The following is a 22,178-nucleotide window of genomic DNA, read 5'->3' on the forward strand; positions in this document are numbered from 1 at the left end:
TAAAACAAACGCTTTCCCCTCAAATAAGTTGTCCAAAATCTGAAACTTAAAGTTGGATAATGTCAATCCCTTTATTTAAAACGAATAATCAAACTCATCAACTAAATAAATAACAGTTCTCCTTTCCATCTTAACAGGAGCGATTCTAGGATCAAACCTATGAGGGCTCAGCCCCTAATGAGAACGTGACATGGATACGGGAGAACGAACAGTTTTTAATTAAACGTAATTTACAAAGACATTTTAAAACACTGAAAGCTAATATTTTTTCACTAGCAACCTAAATCTGTCCTCTGTCAAATACAGTTGCATTTTCAGCTCTGAACGAAACCGTTCGGGAGTTATTTAAGCAGTAGTCTGAAGTGTTTTTTTTCATTCGTCCAGGCCAGGAGGGACGAAAGAAACATACAGTTTAAGCTATGTAGGCCTACACTTCCCACAACTTCAATATTTGGCAACATATCATGAATGTAACTTCAGATAGGTGTTATTTCAGATAGATTGCTGCAGGGCTATACGTCTTGGTGAATGTCTGTTAACAACTCATTGCGTAAGTGCGTATCTCGTGGTTATGGAAATACCATGCATTATGCCATTTATATAGTTAGAATAATATATGTTTCCAATTATATAATGTTTCTATAGTACAAAATGTTATTTCACTCTGTTCTTATGTGGGTAGGCCCCCGCACATCCAAATAAGTGCGCTTCATGACCCATAGGCCGTCAGTCTCCATAGGATAACATGGCAAAACTCGACCCCCTACCTGATAGCCCCAAATATATTTGCATCTTTCTAAAACCACTTTTCCATGTCTCATGGGGTTTACTGCCTGGTCGGGACGAATGAAATAACTGTTTCATTCATCCCGACAGCACCAATTGACATTTAAACCTATTTTGCTCCTAAACTAAAAAACTCTGACATTCCACACTGTAGGACATTTTAAAACACTAATTCATCTGTCGTATGACCATGACAACGGTACATGAAACAATAAATACAACCGGTCATTAAAAAAAAATTACCGCATCAAACATTTTACAGACCCGCGAAATTGGGTTCGCGGGTCTAACTTTGTAGCAGCATGACGTCATGACGCCAACTTTCCTGGGTCTGGTAGATCTTGTGTGCTGTACGTGCTGACGAAATTTGACATTTGCAACGTGTATGGTTTTCGGGATAACTGCAATGTTTCATTTGTCGTTTCAATCGTCCCGGTTGTACCCTACAGCTCCTAGCTAGATAAGTAATTTCATTAGCCAATAATCTCTGAGCTAGTTACCTTGCGTTCATGGACATCGGAAAAACGTTTTTTACCATTCACGTAACGTCCTGTGGGAATCAGAGGTGGGAAACTCGGGCTGAATTTTGCTAACCGAGTTTCCCAGTTGGTGACGTGTTGTTGACAACTGACGTTTGACGTAGGCGACTTTGGTTCACTGAACATATTTCAATGACAATAAACTGTTTATTGTGGACAAATGCCTCTGCCAAGAAACATACACAGACATAACATGTTTAAAATTATTCATAAACAGGCCCATGTATAAAAAAACACATTATCTGTGTCTTTTCCCGTTCGTTGTCCTACAGATAACACAAACAAACACCTAGCGATGCGCTGTTTGGATGCTTGTAATAGAAAACAACAGCAAATCTTTTGTTATTGTGGCCTCCGTGTTTTCACACACCTGATGCTCTAGGCTACGCCCAACCGTTGGTGTCAGTCATACAAAAAGTTGTTATGCCAAACGCCAATATAACAGAAGAAGAAGAACACACATTCCGACCATGTGAACGCTGCCAGTTGGAAAAACAACGTAACCACGGGGAGGGTTATTCCGAGGTGGCATGAACGCACCATCTGTGAACAACAACGTCAGCTAACGTTTTTTGACACTATTAACACTATGATGGAACTAAACCTGACACTTATAGGTCACAGTAATAACGACCAGTTTGACACAATGTTCTAACATTCAGCAATTTGAGTTGCTTACGTTTCAATTTAGGTTCTAATCTGCGCCATGAAATTATCTACTTCTTCTCTTTCTCTGGGGACTACCAACGTTAAACTTCACAACCGCACTCCCTCTGACAGATTAGATAGAGACTCAGCCAAGGGCGGGAGTCTGGCACAACCTCCTCCGATTGGCCAACACTATGTTTCTGTTAACCCTTTCCTTGACTGGGTTACAGGAGCATAGCATCGGCGACAGCGACACAGGATATTAAACCTGTTTCAAGCCCTTTTAACCTGTAATTGTTTGTCCTCTGTCACTATCAGACAAGTACGCAAACTCTAACTTGAAGCACTAAAATTGATTTAAAAAAATTAGGCTTGAGCCCCCCTAAATAGGTTCTAAAATCGCCCATGCATCTTAAAACATTACCACCATACCTCGTACTACGAAACCATGGTCAAAAATCTGTGACCCCCCTGTGTGCAACACAGCTGTAGCCTACCAATTAGTCTGCGTCACACGCTGGGGGCCAATGAAATGGCTCCAACACTGAACAACCGCAAATACTCATATAGCCTAAATCATATTAAAACAAATTTGGCAAACTTTTTTCATACTTTGGAAGCAGTGGTGGAATGTAGCTAGATCGTTTACTCCAGTACTGTACTTAGGCTACAAGTTTGAGGTAGGCTACTTGTACCTTACTTGAGTCTTTAATTTTCTTTTCTCTTTCTACTTCTACTCCGCTACATTTCAGAGAGAAATATTGCACTTTTTACTCCACTGCATTCATCTCACAGCTTTAGTTACTTTACACATAATCATTTTGCACACAAAACACATTACACATATTATGAATAAACTAGCCAAGTCCAGCTGAAATGATTAGACCATTAAAGTCCAATGGACTTTCTCCCATCTAGTGTTGAGAGCATATGTCGCAATCAACTCTGTCACGCCATGCAGTTCAAAGTAGGTATTACAGCTGCGGTAGCCTTCACTCTTTTTTTCTGATGACGCCGGCCTCTTACTCTTTTCAATATCCATTTTCTTTTTCTGGGCAAAGAAGAAGACTCCTGTTCCTGAAATTTGGATTTTGAATACATGTGGCCCTCCAAGTTTCCTTCTTCAAACTTGCCGGGCCGGGAAGCGACGATACCCATTAGCAGCACCTGAGTTTATCATGTGACAGCAAAAACGCTAAAGGCGGAGCAGTATGTCCTGTATGTCCCTTACCGGCTAACGTATTTTAAGATGGCGCATGAATATGGAGCGTCTACCACAGTTCATGCGAATGCAAATGTAAAATTTCAAGCCAAAAGGAATACTTGGAATTGATGGTGGAGGTAAATATTCATGAAAAAGGACAAGTTTGTGAACGGGCAACACAGATTTTGATAATGAACAACTAAACACGTTACACAATGGACCTTTAAACACACAACTGTTTGGATCCTTTACACTTTCTAAAATGTGAGGATTTTTCTGCATTGTGTACTTTTACTTTTATTACTTCATTTTCCTGATGATGCGTACATACTTTTACTTAAGAAACATTAATGCAGGACTTTAACTTGTAACAGAGTATTTTTACAGTGTTGCATTAGTACCTTTACTTAAGTAAAGGATCTGAATACTTCCTCCACCACTGTTTGGAAGGTGTTTAACTAAGGTGAGAACAATAATTAATCCAAAAGTGAACAGTTTTGTTATTTAATCAAAAACAAACTTTAATATGCCCTGCACTAATGTCTGAGGATGTGTGAATATACTCAGCTACTGATAATAATTTATGTTTGCTGGGTTTTCCCACAACAAGTTAAATAAAACATATACAAAATGTCTCCTGTGTAACTGAAAAGTCCATTCTCAGTGTTTGTGGCCTGCACACACTGGCTGTGATGTGACAAAATCCTTCTGACTGTGTCATACATGTGTTGAACTCAGATTTAAGGTGAGCTCATAGATGTGTAAGCAAACTCTGCACGGACATTATTCAGCACAGTGAAGCTCACAGCAGAACACATTTCTGACTAGGGGGACTTCTTGCCCACACATTTAAATAAATATTACATTTGCAAATTACAAATGCACAGAAAAACAACCCACCATGAATCACAAAAACCCACAACACAAATATTCCAATAGGCTATATACTTAAAGCTTTAGTGCGTTACTTTTTGATATAAATGAACATCTGTTACATTCAAGCCATTGCCAAATGAACTGCTACAAAGCTAATTAAGACTATCATCTCTGGGGCGACCTCTAGCTCACCCAGTAAGAGTGTTCGCCACATGTTGGCTGAGTCCTGCAGCGGTGCAGGGTTCAAATCTGACCTGCTGCCCTTTGCTGTGTGTCATCTCTCTGCCCCTTTCTGGTCTATCCACTTACAAAAATAAAGGGAAAACCCCCCCAAAAATAATCTTTAAGACTATCAGCTCCACACAACTCTCTTTGTATTTCTCAGTAAGTATTTCTATGTTCAGAAGACTGTGGCGTCCGGCGACTTTCCCACGTAGAAACTCAAGTGAAGATAATTACCTCTTCTGAAGATTCCATCATGTTTTTTTTAATCCTCCGTGTCTTCCTTGGCTACTAGCAACTGCGTGGAGGAGGGGTGGGAGGGCTGCACGATCATGGAAGGCTTGTGTCATGTGGATGTGCCGGCAGTGTGGTTGTCATTACTTAGAATTCCACATGGGGGAAACAGAAACTACGCACTATAGCTTTAAATTATTAAAACTGAATAAACCATGCAACATAGAAATGACCCATCATATTTGTAATTTGCTCATTTGGGGCCCCCTGGTGCCCTCTAGGTCCCAAGTAGCTGCTGGGTATCAGCTGGATGTGATTACAGTATTTAACACCAATCTCCAATGTCCAGGTCCATCTGTCTGTCTGTCTGTCTGTTGGTCCACCACTTTGGTTCAGACTGAAATATCTCAACAACTGTTACATGGATTGCCATTTCATTTGGTTTCATTTTGTTTCAGATATTCCCATCAGGATGAATAGTATTACCATTTTTTGTGATTTGTCTAATTTAGAGCCATCATCAGGTTGATATTGTAATTTCTGACATTTCAGTTTGATCCGAACCAAAATTACAGGTGTGAAACCTTCCCCAGGCCACGGTTAGGACCAAACAGCCGAAATTTGGTCCGACAAAAAGAGGTGGTCTCGGTCCTGATCAAACTGAACCATGTTCTGATTGGTTTATAGTGTGAAAGCATTAATGAGTGGTCCGGACTTTCGGACCAAATACAGGAAGTTCTTGCAGGCTATCGTCAAATTATAAGAGTAGGAAAACTCTTAAAAGGAACATCTCAGTATATGGGATCTTTAAAAAAACTGATGACTTCATGTCCGTGCTGGTTGGTGGAATAGGCAATTGTTCTGGTTCTCTGCAATCAGTGCTCCACAGCCTTTGGAGCTCCATTTGGAGGATTTTTTTTATGTCAACATCATGACGATGTGAACGGGTCCCTATTAGAGGATAAAGAATCGAGATCAAATTGTGCTTTTAGACACTTTTACAGTAATTCATCAGACTGGATGGTTGCGTCCCAACTGCTTCTCCATATACAAGCATAGGCAATTGTTTCTAAAATGTTTCATTACACTCTGTGTGTGGGGGAAGTTAGTACAAACACAGGATTTGGCAGCTGTATGGCTGGCAGAGGTCCTGCGGAGTTGGCAGACTGACAGGGTTGTGTTTGAAGTTCTCAGGTTGGGTAGACTATGTGTCACTGCCCAATGAATCACCTATTTCTACAAACAGACCAAAGTTTTTATGGACTGTTGGACCAATGTGAACAAATATTTTGCACGGATTCATCACCATGGATCGTTTGATGTTAACCTATCGGAGTTACGTTTCTTCATTATTCTTTGTAGAGTTTTAAAAACAGGTCTCACATTCAGTCTACTGGCTATGTTCAGATGTCATGACACTCTTCATGTAGTGACTGTAGTCACATTGAAAAGACTGACTGCTCAGAAAATCCACTGGCATTGTCTTGACACCACTGCAATCTAGTGAAGAATACACAGAGACAGAGTGAGAGAACAGTATTAGGTTATTTATCAAAACTAATTTGCCTTCTGGTTGCTCACCTGTTTGATTGTGCGTCCTTTACTGTGTACAGTTGTTCTGTCAATAAAAAAAAATTAAAATTAAAGCTGTAAGCAGCGATGACGGGCCCTCGCTTCTTACTGGCATATGCAACATCACATGTAGACCACACATTCTAAGTTTCATGTAAATTGCAAAACTTTTGCCAAGATAGAACCGTTCATGTTTCCACACCCACGCAGATTGGACTCACGGCCCAGGAGGAGTTAGACAAAGTATGTTTCCCATATATCGCGATGTGAATAATTAATAAAAAAAATTCTAACAGCGCCATCTATATAAATTAAATTTGGCGTGGATGCTCAAACCCCTATACGGAACAACTTTGTCATATTTGGTGTCAATCAGGAATAAATCTTGTTAAGATACGCAACTTCCTGTTTCGACAGCCCCCTACAGGAAGTTGGTCCTCTGTAACTTGCGCATAGTGTTAGCTATCAAAATTCTTTTGATATATTTTTGTCATGAGGGTCCACCGAGTCTACATGCACATTTTTGTGCAGATGGGACTCACGCTCTAGGAGGAGTTAAAAAAAGTAGGTTTCGCTCAAAGCAAATTAGCTAATTAATTAAAAAAAAATAAAACAGCGCCATCTAAAGGCCAATTGACGACATATTTGGCAAACAGCCTCATTGGCACATGAGGAACAACTTTCTTAAGTTTTGTGTCCATTGGAATAGCCGTTGGCAAGATATAACCATTCCTGTTTCCACTCCCACCTACAGGAAGTTGGTCCTCCATAACTTTAGAAGTTGGTCCTCCATAACTAAAGCATTGTTTTATCTATCAATATTCTTTTGATAACATTTTGTCATGAGGGTCCTCCGAGTGTATATGCAAGTTTTCGTGCCGATCGGACTCACGTCCCAGGAGTAGTTAGACAAAGTAGGCTTCCCATATGTCAATATTTTGATGATTAAATAAAAAAACTTAAAACAGCGCCATCTAATGGCTGATTGCAGCCAACTTTGGCACAGTTGATAAACAGGCCAGGAGGAACATCCTTGTCAAGTTTCGGGGCAATCGGAATAACTGTTGTCAAGATAACGCAACTTCCTGTTTAGACAGTAAGTTGCTATAACTTCCGCATTTTTTCAACTATCAAAATTCTCTGGATAACTTTTCATTATGAGGGTCAACAGATACTTCCTGCAAAGATTCAAGAAGATTGAAGTCACGGCCTAGGACGAGTTCGAAAGAATGTTAAACACCTGAAAAATGGGCGGAGCTAATGAATGTAAATGGGAAATATGTCTGCAATGATTAGAGCAATATGGGTATTAAATCTGGTGAAGATCGGAGCAACTATGTCCAAGTTAAGGCCTTCTACGCATTAGGGGGCGCTATGGAGCCCGCTTACAGGTATGGGCCAAATCGCTGTACAGTCTCGCAAAGCCCCCAGGTGTTTATGTGGGCGCCAATTTTTGTGAGTTTTCGTATATATTTAGGCCGTCAAAAATGTGCCTAAATAGCTCCATGAAGACCTATGTTCCCTCAAAAGTTGGTATATTAACTTCTTACTTTTTTCGGAATTAAGGCGCACGTTAGGGGGCGCTATGGAGCCCCTTGGCAACACCAGAGGCCAAGCACTACAGAACTTTGCAATTTTCACCAGTTGTGACAGGTGTGCAAATTTTTGTGAGTTTTCATGCATGCTTACGCCCTCAAAAATGCGACAAAGGACTCGGAAAAATGATAATCTGACGAAAAACAATAGGTTCCTTCGCACTTTCAGAGCAAGGCACTGTTGGGGCCTTGCACTTTCGTGCTCGGGCCCTAATAATACTCACAGGGGCTTCGTCCCTAACAGGAAACAGTGGTGGTACCAGCAACATTGCTCAACAATAAACACAATACCGTCCTCCACGAAGATTGCCAACCTGGTTAATAGTTCCAGCTCCAATTGTGTGATACATTTAGGAAATACATCTGTATGTAGGCCTAATACATATTCCAATTCCATTTTCTACTACTACTTTAATAAATTCTCTATCCACTATACAGCACTTAAAGAAAACTTACTTTTACAGCTAGTTCACTGTTTCTATAGTTATTTCCTTCTTCCAAAACAGCCAGCAGTTGAGTTTTCATTAAAACTAAATTATGACTCGTGTGATAACTGCATGCCAAATTAATCAGAGCACACAAGGCCAAATGGCCTTTCTAAGGTACCACATTGCAAAGGCTCTTTTTAAAATCGCAGTGATGGCGAGATGAAGCCTATATCCAGCAAATTCATTAGCAAAAGGGTTCATTTCTCAAGGCTTCATGAGCATAATACCACCTGTTAAGAGTGTAAAACAGGCAGATATATTACCCATGATCTGATGTGATCTGTAACAGACTGTATTTAGTGCCAGAAAATCTTAGAAATAACGATGAAGAGAAAATCAATTACCATGCAATCCATTTGTATCAATATAGTGTGTTTTTTGGTAGTATGTTATGATTGCATAACATAACTCTATAATAGACTAATTGTCTTGTGAGGAATGCAACATATCCTTTGGTCATAATATAATAATGGTGGGGGAATATTAGTATTCTAAAACTGGAAAGTGGCAATGGTTTAAAGCTGTAGTACGTAACTTTTGCCATGTGCGGTCACGGAAGGTTCGTTTCATGTGGACGCGTCAACATTTTTGTTGTCATTACTTAGAATTTCTCATGGGGGAGACAGAAACTACACACAATAGCTTTAACCGGCAGAGGGCAATGAAAATGATGCAGAGGGTATTCTTGTTCAGATGAGAGCAGATTAACTTCTGTCTCTCCCAGTATTAAAGTGGATCTCCAATCATCCATATTTGGTTCAAACTATCAAATTACAATCACCATTATATGTCTTCCACGCAATCATTATTTTTCTTAAAGAACCAAAATGGTCCATTTCTGACCGTGTAACCCAAAGTTGAGGTAGTCTTTATTATCCCTGAGGGGTAATTTGTGATCCAGCCAGCAACCAACACATACAATCATTACAAAACAACAACAGTACAGTAAGGATTAACCATTAAGTGCATGTATAGCAGCAGTAACAGATTTTTAACCTGTTCATCCTGCATCCAAGCAAGCTGTAACTACAACCAGGCGGGAGCAACTGAAGAGAGAACTGCAAAATGGGAGATTGGTCAAAGTAGTACATGCGATTTTGTACAAAATACAAGAGACTTTATTGTCATTGCACTACTGTTTAGCAGGATCACAACAACATTGCACTGGTACTCCTTGAAAATTAAATTAAAATTTTAACACAACAAAACAAAACAAATACACAAAATGGAAGACACTGTACTTTAAGGGGTCCCATATTCCCCTAAATGAGTCTTTGTTTCATATGTCATTTTTCTAATGCCATCTCCTTAAACCACTTACCAACAGGTGTGGATGATTTACTTTTACTTTTTCAGTTAAGCATCTTTGATTGCCAAATACACATACTAATGAGCACATATTGACCCATTTATATATAAATGTGTACAGTATACATTTGTAATAAACATTCTAGGTTCAAAGGGGAAGTGTGCTAAAACCAACAGTCCAACAGCACAATGAACCTCTCCAGAAATTCCTTACCAACCTACGTTTCCACCGGGAGTGTTTATTTGATATCATTCAAATCACTTAGAATAATGGCTATTCCTGTGAATCTACTGTATGTCTGTGGCCAACTGTGGTGAGAAGAATCAACACAATGCATTTGTAATTTCACCCAAATCCAGCCCCTTGTGAAGCAGCAGTGTTGGGGAATCTTTTTTGACTTGCTGACCGGGCGCAGTAGGGGGTGCTGTCCTCTACCTTATATGTGACTCTGTCTCCAGCTGGGACTGCCAAGTACAGTAGCTTGTGTGGAGTCATATAAAGACTAGTTTTGTCCTATAAAGTGATAAACATTTGGTTATAAATTTACTTTTACACTTTGTGTCACCGATGTTTAAAGCTATAGTGCGCGACAACTTTATATTATTGAACGTCCGTTACATTCAAGCCATTGCCAAATGAGTTGATACAAAGCTAATTGAGCCCATCAGCTCCTCAAAACCCTCTCTGTATTTCTCAGTATGGCTATTTTACTAAATGGTGTAGTCCGGCGACTCTTGAGTGATGCGTTTTATGTCACTGCTGAGAAAGGAAACAGCAGCGTTCCACAGAGGAGACGAAGAGGACTGATGCAACAGGTGAAAGCAGGGCTGAAAACCCGAAGAAGTGCCTACGAAATGTTTCAGTCAGTGATTGTGCTTCTAAGAGAAGACCTACATGATCAGCAGGAGGACTAAAATCCCCAAAAGAAAGTGACCATGGACCGACCGCATTTCTGTTGCATAAAAACAACAAGATAATTACCTCTTCTGAAGAGTCCATCATGTTTTTGTTTTTTTTTAAGATTATTCTTTGGCATTCCGCCTTTAATGGATAGGAAAGCTGAAATATAAAAGGGGAGAGAGAGGGGGAAAAACATGCAGGAAACCGTCATAGGTCAGTCTCAAACCCTTAACCTTCTGCCTCGAGGAATAAACCTCTCTACATATGTGTGCCCACTCTACCAACTGGGCTAACCAGCCACCATCATCACAGTGTCCTCCTTGATTTGACGAGATAAATGCTACTAGCAACTGCGTGGAGGAGGGGTGGGGGTGGTGCACGATCACGGAAGTCTAGCGTCAAGTGGGTTCTTTGGGCCGACACAAACTACGCACTATAGCTTTGATATACATCTCAGAAAGCCCCAGTACAAAGCCAGCAACCTGTGCTTCTCCCTTTATGACAAGTCAAATTAACCGCTGTGAAAAATGCCTACTACTCTATCTCAACTGCACTGTAGAAGAATAGAATTATCCTCAGCCCATGTTAATAAAGTCATTGTGATTAAAATGTTCTCATGTGTGCACTTAACTTACTGTGCAACCCGGTGACCTGGATGTGACATGGGTGTGAAGACTAGAAGCACAAACGCGTTTGTGTTTGATCACACTGCCGACTTCTGAAAAGAACAATTTAACGTGCATGAAATGACAAACAAGTTGGCAGCGTGTCAGTTTGTTATCTTGTTTTTTTACTGCAGCAGTCAGACAACACTGAACCTGATTGTGAAACGTGAGCTATCGTCTCAGTTTTAGCTCAGTTTTACTCTGTAGTTTCTGCCACAGAGAAAAGATTTCACTCTCTGTTGATGCAGTAGATTGCTGCTTTGTTTTTCGAGATTCTTATTTTGTTTCATCCAAATATGTTTTGTTGCCACTTAACAGGTTAGCACATGTGTAACCTCAGTATCTACCTCAACATCACATACTGTTGCTCAGATGTTTAAAAGTTGTAGAATGCTAGTTTTATTTTGAAGTAAATTGATAGTTGGAGATGGAGGCGGAAATATGATTATAGCTTAAATCAATAGACATGGCTTACATAATAAAGTGAATGGAAAATTCCCAGGAAGCAGTTTTAAAAATGTTTCCATTCTGAAAATAAATGGCATTTCCTTCTTATTTTTCAGTGTCACACTTCAAATGTAGCTCCCTCCCCGTCACTTCTTGAAAAATGGGCTGGTCTTAAAGCTGAACTTACTTTGGAAACTCCCATTGCGCCACAAAGGCTTTAAGTACTTAAACACAGCAGCTCGTCTCCTCAGAAAGACAAGACGAACTATCAGAAAAAAGACACTGACAACAGGACTCTTGTTGACTTGTTGCCTAGAAACAAAGACACCATGGCTGTACAGCTCATGTTTACTCAGGATAACCGGGACCGGATACACGCTGTGGAGAACTCATTTGGGCCCAAGGTGAAGCCCTTGTCCAAGCCGGGTCGGGTCCTGATCGGAGAGGGCCGGCTGATGAAGCTGAGCCGCAGGGGGCCGCAGCCTAAAGTCTTCTTCCTCTTCAACGATGTGCTGGTGTACGGCAGCATCATTCTGAACGGCCGTTGGAACAAAAAACAGAAGATCATTCATCTAGGTGAGCAACTCATCTGCTTCTCCTCAACACTTTATCCAACTAGACAAAAACTCCCCTGAGGAAGATTAGGCTTGATTGCGCCATCATTTTTAGGGTTTTGAAATGCTTTGACAGTTAAAAGTGTTGGTGGTCAGTCTGATTGGCCTACATCTCTGCAGCTACAGGCAGTGACAATGTTTAGATGACATTTTGAAACAAGGGATGGCTGTAACTGCTGGCTCACATGCTTGGTGACCATCTGATAATGTCCCTTTGTTACCTTATCTTAAACTATTCTTTCATAATTTCAGAGGACATCCAGCTGGAGGACTTGGAGGACAGCGTGACAATGAGGAACCAATGGTTGATCCGCACACCACGCAAGTCCTTCTACGTGTCAGCCATCTCAGACAAGGAGAAGCGAGCCTGGATGGAACACATCGAGGACTGGCGGTCCAGACTGGTGCAGAGCGGTGGCTGCAGGCCCGGCTCCACCTTCGCTGTCACCTGGATCCCCAACCATGCCTCTGCGGTCTGCATGCGCTGCTCCGATAAGTTCACCATGGCCCAGCGGCGACACCACTGCCGGAGATGCGGTTTCGTGGTCTGCTGTGCGTGCTCCAAGAAGCGAGCGGTAATCCAACACATTCACCCGACTAAGAGGTTGAGGGTCTGCACCACGTGTCACTCGAGTCTTTCCACGACGGACGCAAAAACCCAAGAGATGTCTCGTCAGAGGGGAGACAGCACAGAGAAGATCGGTTCGGATGAAGATGAACTGGAGGGATCCAGTGAGGAAGAGGAGGCAGAGGAGCAGATGGAGGACCATGACCCCAGCAGGTGGATGGAGACCCAGATGGACTCCTGGTCCCCATATGTCTACCTTAAACCAGACCATTTGAGGCCCCAAACATGAAGCACACCAAGAGTGCTGCAGCCACTCAGAACGCACCTGGCGTTGGTCTTTCTATAACATGGACACAACACTGATGCAGCTTTGTGCAGTCAGTCATGAACATAACAAGACAATAATGTATTAAGTTAAATTATTTTGTACATACTTTATTTATTGATGTGAATAATTTGTCTGTTCACATTGTGCTGTTTGTGGGAACACTGCTGCTGTGAAGTCCTTGATTTGCTCTGATAATGTGGTCAGAGGATTTGGAGTAGAACACTAAAGCTAGGTCTCAGTCTGCCTTAGTCTGACTAGATTTTAATTTAAGACTACCTCCTGTGGAAAGGACATCCTGGGATTTCTAGTGATGTCACACAATTGTGGGTGTGGCCAACAGAACACTTCTTCTGCAGCAAAAACTTTGATGAATTTATATTGTGTAAATGTATAGTGCTGTGCATTTTGTGGAAAATATTGCCCTGACATCCACTACAAGGGTCATGTTTTAAAAATGAAATAAATAACTTTTTTGAGTAAATAAAAAAAGTGTAATATGTTTTTTTTTACATCACAAAAACCTTATAAATCAAGTTATGTAAAAAAACAAACAACAAAATGTGCCTCACATTTGTCTTTGGAATGAAGTATGAAAAATAAAACACTTGACTGAAGTGTTACTACCTCAGCTAGCAGGGCTAACATGTTATCAGTCGATGTTGAAACGTCTGTCTGTCAGGATATTTCCGAGCTGCTCGACACCTTTTCGTGAAATAATGACCCACACAGATGACACATGGTTCATGGTCAAATCATTGTAGTACCACATATGGATTCTCTGTAATCCTTTGGCCTCTGTTCAGATGAAAAAGGAACCCCACCATAAATGGTTTTGACATCCAGAATCTCCATATTATATATATATATGATTCACATCATTTTCATACGTGTTAAACATTTCAGTAAACTCTCATATGTTGTGGATGTGGGCACTGGGATGCAGATTTTTTTTTCCCATTTTACACTTGATTTTAAGGTCACATAATCACATACAAAGCCCTTCATGATACAGGCCCTTCTTACATTTCAGACTTTTTAATTCCTTATCAACCAACAAGAGTCTTCAGGGCCTCGGATACTCTGAAGGAGCCCACAAAACAAGCAGAGAAACTGCTTCCAGCTACGCTCCAAGACTCCCTGCCCAGCTACCTTAGATATGCAAGCTCTGTTGACACTTTTGAAAACCAACTGAAGAACTATACAGGCTGTCATTTAGTTCATGTCGTTCGTTGCTATCTTTTTAAACTGCCATTTTTGCGACTTTTATTTCTCTGCCTTTGCCTTTTTTATTTTATTCATATTAACATATTTATCTTATGTATGTTGTCTTTTCTCTATTGTGTTTTGTTTAAATGTCATACTGTAAAGCACTTTGTGCTGCATTTTATGTATTAAAAGGTGCTACACAAACAAGTTAATATTATTAAGTCATTTTTTTGCCATTATTATGCATTCCTTTTTCCCTTTGTTTTGTCCCCTGTCTGGATATTGCTTTGTATGCTTCCTAAGTGCTCTAGTTCGTTTTTCATCGCTTGAACACAGTTTTCAAAACTCTACACACTTATACCACGACTTTAACCACAACGTGCACAACACTGTAGATTTACAGCACTTTGTTCAAATGCTAACACACTGCTGTCAAAACTGTTAACCACACATTCAAAACAGAATAGATTTCAGTCTGGTGCCAATCAAACACTGCTGATTGGAATTTTAGCTGAAAGCCTAAGCAGGTGTCTTGTTTTAGACTAGTTAGTGAACATTTATGGTATTTATAAAGAGAAAGCTCAGAAAGCCTTTTTTTTGTATACAAACACCAAATACAGTTTTTTTCGATTGCTAGACGACTCTGGGCACAACTGGAGTCACATGTGCAAAACTCTAACTACAGTCTGCACAGCAGCAGTTCATGTGGACCAAACTCTAGATTGTTTTTCATTGCTTGAACACAGTTTTCAAAACTCTACACACTTATCCCATGACTTTAACCACAACGTGCACAACACTGTAGATTTACAGCACTTTGTTCAAATGCTAACACACTGCTTTCAAAACTGTTAACCACACACTCAAAACAGAATAGATTTCAGTCTGGTGCCTATCAAACACTGCTGATTGCAATTTTAGCTGAAAGCCTAAGCAGGTGTCTTGTTTTAGACTAATTAGTGAACATATATACGGTATTTATACAGAGAAAGCTCAGAAAGCCTTTTTTGTACACAAACACCAAATAAGAATGAAACAATTATACACTGTACTGTTTGAGAGAAACAGGTAAAAGAGCAAAGATACCAATATGTCCAGGGAAGATGTCTAAGGTTATATACACAGATAAAATACTATATCTTTGCTATAGTAAAACTGCGTTCTTACTGTTTTTCAGAAAGTAATGGAGGTGAAAGCAATGGAAACACCACATTCATTTGTATTTAGAGATGATGCAGACATCCAATGTGATGAAGAAAACTTGCCACATGATGCTGGAGAGAGTTGTGTTCTGAGTGACAGTGTGTGTTATCTCAGTGAGGCTTGTTCATAGTGTTTGGCTGCACTGAGCCTGTTTCGAGACGCGTGTTAAGAGTTGTGTTGCTTTGAATGAGTATTGCAGGTGATGTGAACTGTTTAGCTCAGGTGACTGTTGGTAATGCAGACTGTGGCTTGAGTTTTGGACATGTGACTCCAGTTGTGCCCACTGTCGTTTAGCAATCGAAGAAAACTGTAATTTGGTTTCATGATTGATCAGGCTAATGTGTGTTAACATTAACATATTGCAAACAACATGCACTTATCTGTGTCTGGCAGTGCGTGGGTTTGTCACCAACCGAGAAATAGGTCACAGGTGGTTACAGGTGTGGTCATCACAACAGACTTTCCATGAGCTGGAAGTGAAAAAAGTCCCTAGACTGCATAAACATTGCACACCCACACACACTTCTGTGTTTTTCCATACAGCAGAAGCCATTGTTCCACATGGGCAACACTATTGTATTATATAACAGGCTTTTATCACAAGCGGGAAAAGCCGTGCCACTGAGACAGTAGTGTCAAACCTGTTTGACTTACCTGCCTCTGGCAAGGTGGCTGCACGGAACAAGGAAATATTTCTCACGAAGTTTTTCTGGAAGACACCCTCGAGCAGATTATAGCGTGACCTGAACAGAGAGTGACAATGTAATACAGTAATCTCAAACAAAATTAATTTGCTCTCTTGCGAAGACGTGTAAACATACTATTAGGTACTGTTTTTTATTTTTATTTTAAGAATATCCCATTGTGAAGCACTAACAACAGTAGACATGGCTTAATCATGTCATAAGACAATTATGTTTAATTAAATAAAAAATAAAAAAAGCATGTGGCCCATGAACAAACCTGAAGTTGGGTTATAGTACAGACGGGTCAGATGTAAAGGGGCTTAAAAGAGTAACTTTGTCTTTTATTTCAACATGGACCCTATTTTATCATGTTTTTTTGTGTCTAAGTGACTGATGGGAACAATTGGTCCAGTATTAGTCAAGTCAAGTGGGTCTTGTCATTTCAACCATATACACTGTATATAGCAACGCAAAGCAACATTTCACCATGGATCAAGTGGTGTTACACATTTAAAATAGGACATTATATAAAAACGACACAATAAACAAGCGACATTCGAGACAGGCTACATTTATTGCACACAAATTATAGACTTTACATAAAGTGCAATTACTACTTAAAGTAGAGCATTTAAGACAGACAAGGGACAGGACATAAGTAGATTTCTAACATAGCACTGATTGAGGTAGGATATATAGAGTTTTAGCAGCATAAAAATAGGTGTGCATTTCAGTTCCGTGTGAAAAAAAAATGTAATCATGTTTTGTTGTTCAACAGTCTGACAGCTCGAGGGAAGAAGCTCTTCCCCTTCTGGAGGTGTGGGCAGTTATACTGCGGTACATTCTACCTGATGGCAGTAAGGAGAAGAGTGCATGGGACGGTTGTGCTATGTCCTTAACAATGCTTATGGCTTTGCGCAGACAGTGGGTGTTGTAGATGTCAGAGAGAGAGGGAAGAGAGGCCCCAGTGATCTTTTCAGCTGTCCTCACAATCCGCTGCAGTAAGCAAGACCGCTGCAGTGAAGCCGCAATTTGACGGTAATGGGGAATTACGCACCTTCAATTTACGTCCACAAAAACTGCTGTTATTGCCACTGACAGCTTCACATTATATATAAATATATATATATATATATATATATACACTCACCTAAAGGATTATTATATAACATATAGGAATACCCTTCTAATACCGTGTTTGACCCCCTTTCGCCTTCAGAACTGCCTTAATTCTTCGTGGCATTGATTCAACAAGGTGCTGAAAGCATTCTTTAGAAATGTTGGCCCATATTGATAGGATAGCATCTTGCAGTTGATGGAGATTTGTGGGATGCACATCCAGGGCACGAAGCTCCTGTTCCACCACATCCCAAAGATGTTCTATTGGGTTGAGATCTGGTGACTGTGGGGGCCATTTTAGTACAGTAAACTCATTGTCATGTTCGAGAAACAAATTTGAAATGATTCAAGCTTTGTGACATGGTGCATTATCCTGCTGGAAGTAGCCATCCGAGGATGGGTAGATGATGGTCATAAAGGGATGGACGTGGTCAGAACAATGCTCAGGTAGGCTGTGGCATTTAAACAATGCCCAATTGGTACTAAGGGGCCTAAAGTGTGCCAAGAAAACATTCCCCACACCATTACACCACCACCAGCAGCCTGCCCAGTGGTAACAAGGCATGACGGATCCATGTTCTCATTCTGTTTGCGCCAAATTCTGACTCTATCTGAATATATAATCTGAATGTCTCAACAGAAATCGAGACTCATCAGACCAGGCAACATTTTTACAGTCTTCAACTGTCCAATTTTGGTGAGCTCGTGTAAATTGTAGCCCCTTTTTCCTATTTATAGTGGAGATGAGTGGTACCCGGTGGGGTCATCTGCTGGTGTAGCCCATCCGCCTCAAGGTTGTGCGTGTTGTGGCTTCACAAATGCTTTGCTGCATACCTCGGTTGTAACAAGTGGTTATTTGAGTCAAAGTTGATCTTCTGTCAGATGGAATCAGTCGGCCCATTCTCCTCTGACCTCTAGCATCAACAGGACATTTTCGCCCAGAGGACTGCAGCATACTGGATGTTTTTCCTTTTTCAGACCATTCTTTGTAAACCCTAGAAATGGTTGTGGGTGAAAATCCCAGTAACTGAGCAGATTGGGAAGTACTCAAACCAGCCCATCTGGCACCAACAACCATGCCACGCTCAAAGTTGTTTAGATCACCTTTCTTTCCCATTCTGACATTAGTTTGGAGTTCAGGAGATTGTCTAGACCTGGACCACACCCCTAAATGCATTGAAGCAGCTGCCATATGATTGGTTGATTAGATAATTGCATTAATGAGAAATCTTACAGGTGTTCCTAATAATCCTTTAGGTTAGTGTATATATAAAATCTGAAATGTAAGTGTCTGACAACATTATGGAAAGGATCCCTACAGAGTTAGACCTTTTTGTCAAAGAGTAAAATCCAATTTTTTTAAAACATAAAAACAGCCCCGAAATCGCTATTGCCAAACCCACCAGACTCCATCTAAAAAAGCAGTATCTTATAGTATATAGTATAGTATATGATCGTCGCCTATGATAGAGGAAGACTGACAGATCTACATGTTATAATTTATTTACAAGACTGTTAAAGGGTATCTTTCTGCCCTGTCAGATGCTCTCTGTAGTTCCAATGAGACAACCTGTAGGGGGATCGAAGCGGGAAAAGTTCTCTAGTGTTGCTTTAAAGGTCCCATGGCATGAAAATGTCACTTTATGAGTTTTTTTAACATTAATATGTGTTCCCCCAGCCTGCCTATGGTCCCCAAGTGGCTAGAAATGGCGATAGATGTAAACCGAGCCCTGGGTATCCTGCTCTGAGAAAATGAAAGCTCAGATGGGCCGATCTGGAATGTTGCTCCTTATGAGGTCATAAGGAGCAAGGTTACCTCCCCCTTCTCTGCTTGAGAGAGAGAGACATCCCATGAGAGAGAGAGACATCATGGCTTTCAAAGGAGCAAAGTGGCAGTTGGTCAAGGCCACACCCCCACCCTCCACCTTGCCCCCCCTCTCTCCTCCTCAATAGCTACAGACACAGAAATGACACATACTAAGGAAAGCTCATTGTGGGACTGGCTCTAGTGGTTGTAATTCTACACCAAGGCTGAATTTTGGGAAATAGACTTCAGATAGACCACTTAGGGGACCACTAAGGTCTATATAAAAGCATCCAAAGAGCACCATGTCATGGGACCTTTAACTTTGAATTTCTGATTGGGCGGGCCAGCTGTCAATATGGGTTATTACTTGCTTTGTTGAATGGTCTCAATGTTTTATTGTTTACTAGAGGAGTAACAAAGTGCATTTAGTTTCAATGCTTATTGTGTTTCCACAACAATGTTAGTGAGTAAATCTACTGAAATGGCCACCATAATAGTGGAGTGTGATGTGTAAGATGAGCAGAAGTTAAGTCATGTATGTCATGGTTGTAAAAAAAAAAAAAAACAGTGGCTATTTGTACGTTTTTTCCAAAAGTGCAAACCAGTACAGAGAAGGCATCAATAAATTGTTGGGGTGGGTTGTGACTTTTTCCCTAATCATTTAGGAGGGTCACAGAAAAATGAAATGAAGGGAGGGTCAAGTCTATTTTGACTAAAGATCCCAAAACTCCTCCGTTAGCCCCTCCGTTAGCCCCTTTAATTAAAAATGAACAGTCCCTTAGAAATTTAGAATAATAATCTGAGCCTGTCTGCGGCAAAAATACTGCATGAGCAGCAGCGCTGAGTATGTGGGTTGCGCCCATGAAGAATTTGCCACAGTCCTTACCTCAACCCCATTGAACACTTGTGGGATCAGCTTGGGAGTGCTGTTTGTTGTTGTTTGCCGAAGCGAACAGAGTCTGAGAACGGCAACACACAGAGAGCGGAAGACGAGGAATATGTACTTTACATTGATCCAGACTAATGCATCAATAATAGCTCTCCAATGCTCCAATGCTATGAAAGAGGGCATTTTTCATAATGACTATTTAACTTAACTTTTGATGGCTGATAGTATTTCTGTACATCAGTAAATTTTTGGATGCAAGTCTTTTACTTTAAACAGAGAACTTATATCTGAACACTGTCCCACCACTGAAAAAACATTCAAAACGTGAACATAGAGTGTTTATTAGAAACAGCCGAGGGAAAGGCCAGCATCACTTAGTGTCAACCACTAAGGTTTCAGATAAACGAGAAGGAAGCGAAGAGTGAGTTAATCTATCACACTCAAAATCTTGTGGTTGACTTCTACAGTGCAATAGTTCCTCTTTATTCGAAATGGTTTTCTAAGAAAATGAAGCCAGACATCAACCTTTCTCCAGCAATACACCGAAACTTGTGCCTATGTTTTGCTTCTTGCTTCTAGTTGGGTTGAGAAAAAGGTCTGCGTTGACTTTTACGCAGAAGTATAAATCAAGCTTTAAGCGTGATATTGTACGAGTCTGTTCATGACAATGGGTTGTTTTGGTGCATTTTTTTATCAATGTCAGATAAAAAAAAAAAGAAGAAAGTCCCCTTCCTAAAACTGCTTTAAAAATATGATATGATTAACCAACGTGGCCAACGTGAAAAAAAGTTTTAATCTGGTGGAAAATAGTAAAACTACAATTAGATGCCAGGGCTCGAGATTGAAAGCCTGATATATTAATATGATTTCATGCTGTAATGGCCATGGGATCATAGTCAAATTTTAAATATTGAATTACTTTTTCTTTCTTTTACTTTTAAAGTTTTGAATTAAACTCCAGGACATGCCTCTTGGTTATATTACTGTTATGTGACCCAGATAATGTAGTACACAGCACACAACACACATAGCCTATGAAGTAAACCACAACTCTTTATTATCATCAAATTTTAAAATAAAAAATTCTAAAATGAACATAAAATTGACAATAGAACATTTATCCTTTATCAATAAAAAACAAAGCATTGATCATTTACCAAAACAGATTAGTAGTACAAAAAATAGACATCACTATCGGCAAAACTATGTGGAAAAATAGTCCTCACTGCTACTGTATGCCTACTTACGTTTTTTTTCTTGTCATTTGTTTTGCTATGAACGTGTATAGAGTGCCAACAACTAACAAAATGGATAGCTTTAGCTCAACGCTTTGACCAATCAAACCCGTTCTCACTCTGAACTCGTAAAATACGGATGTATGGACAGTGGCTGTCAGTGACAAAGGCACCTGACCAAGCGTCCGTATTTTACGAGATGGTAGTGAGAACCTGTTGGACCAATAATCAATTTTATTATTACAATTTGGCATATCCAAACAAAATAAAAAATTACCATCAACAGCCATACACCTTAGGACCTTAGCTAATGTTAGCAATTAATTGCGGTTAAACAAATGAACCGCTATTATGTAAAAATATTGCTTATTACATACTGTGGGCATTCAGTGGCATGCTGTGGGATCAATGGTGCATGCAGTGGTTAGTTACACTGTGGGAACACAGTCTGGTTTGTCATTTATTACCAACATTGATTTTGATGCATTTTTATTTTTTGAGCAGATTTTGTGTCAGAAAAAACTCTCTTTTGTCACGTCTGTTACATTCAAGACCTACACCTACACGTTCAGCAGAAGAACAAAAATCCCCTCCCAAAAAAGTGACCGACAGACTGACCACATTTCTGTGTTACAAGATAATTATCTCTTCTGAAGAGTCCATCATGATTTGACAGGATAAACAGTACTAGAAACGTGCAGAGAAGTTGCGCAATCACCGAAGGCTTACGTCATGTGGATACAACAACAGTGTTGTCGTAATTTCTTAGAATTCCTCATGGGGCTACAAAAACTATGCACATGCATAGCTTTAAAAAAAATAGAAATATGATATATTGATATTATATTCCACTTTTACTGAGTTAGAATTTTAACTAACATTGGACCTGATTATAACCAGGCTTCAAAATTAACATTTTCGTCTACCAGCCAAATGGCTAATGAATGTTCAAATATTACCAGCCATTCAATAGATTACCATTGGTTTTTTGGCTGGTGAGTGAAGCAAATCTACCAGCCACTTGCATATTTCACCAGC

General features: G+C 40.1%; 1 protein-coding gene across 1 annotated transcript; it reads left to right on the forward strand.

Annotated features, from left to right (window-relative positions):
- Positions 1 to 11,688: 11,688 nt before the first annotated feature.
- On the forward strand, positions 11,689 to 13,473 carry LOC120555501 (pleckstrin homology domain-containing family F member 2-like). The gene is made up of 2 exons (XM_039794210.1): positions 11,689 to 12,061; positions 12,352 to 13,473. Exons 1-2 carry the CDS (start codon positions 11,815 to 11,817, stop codon positions 12,954 to 12,956), a joined length of 852 nt encoding a protein of 283 aa, XP_039650144.1. The 5' UTR covers positions 11,689 to 11,814; the 3' UTR covers positions 12,957 to 13,473.
- The last annotated feature ends 8,705 nt before the right edge of the window (positions 13,474 to 22,178 follow it).

This window comes from Perca fluviatilis, chromosome 3 (genome assembly GCF_010015445.1).
Source record: "Perca fluviatilis chromosome 3, GENO_Pfluv_1.0, whole genome shotgun sequence".
Taxonomy (NCBI): domain Eukaryota; kingdom Metazoa; phylum Chordata; class Actinopteri; order Perciformes; family Percidae; genus Perca; species Perca fluviatilis.

What these genes read in the sequence shown, in the direction of transcription:
- LOC120555501 (XM_039794210.1), top strand. Translation starts at nt 11,815, where the DNA reads ATGGCTGTACAGCTCATGTTTACTCAGGATAACCGGGACCGGATACAC. An exon ending in ACAGAAGATCATTCATCTAG is followed by an intron (nt 12,062 to 12,351) that starts GTGAGCAACTCA and finishes TCATAATTTCAG; the next exon opens with AGGACATCCAGCTGGAGGAC.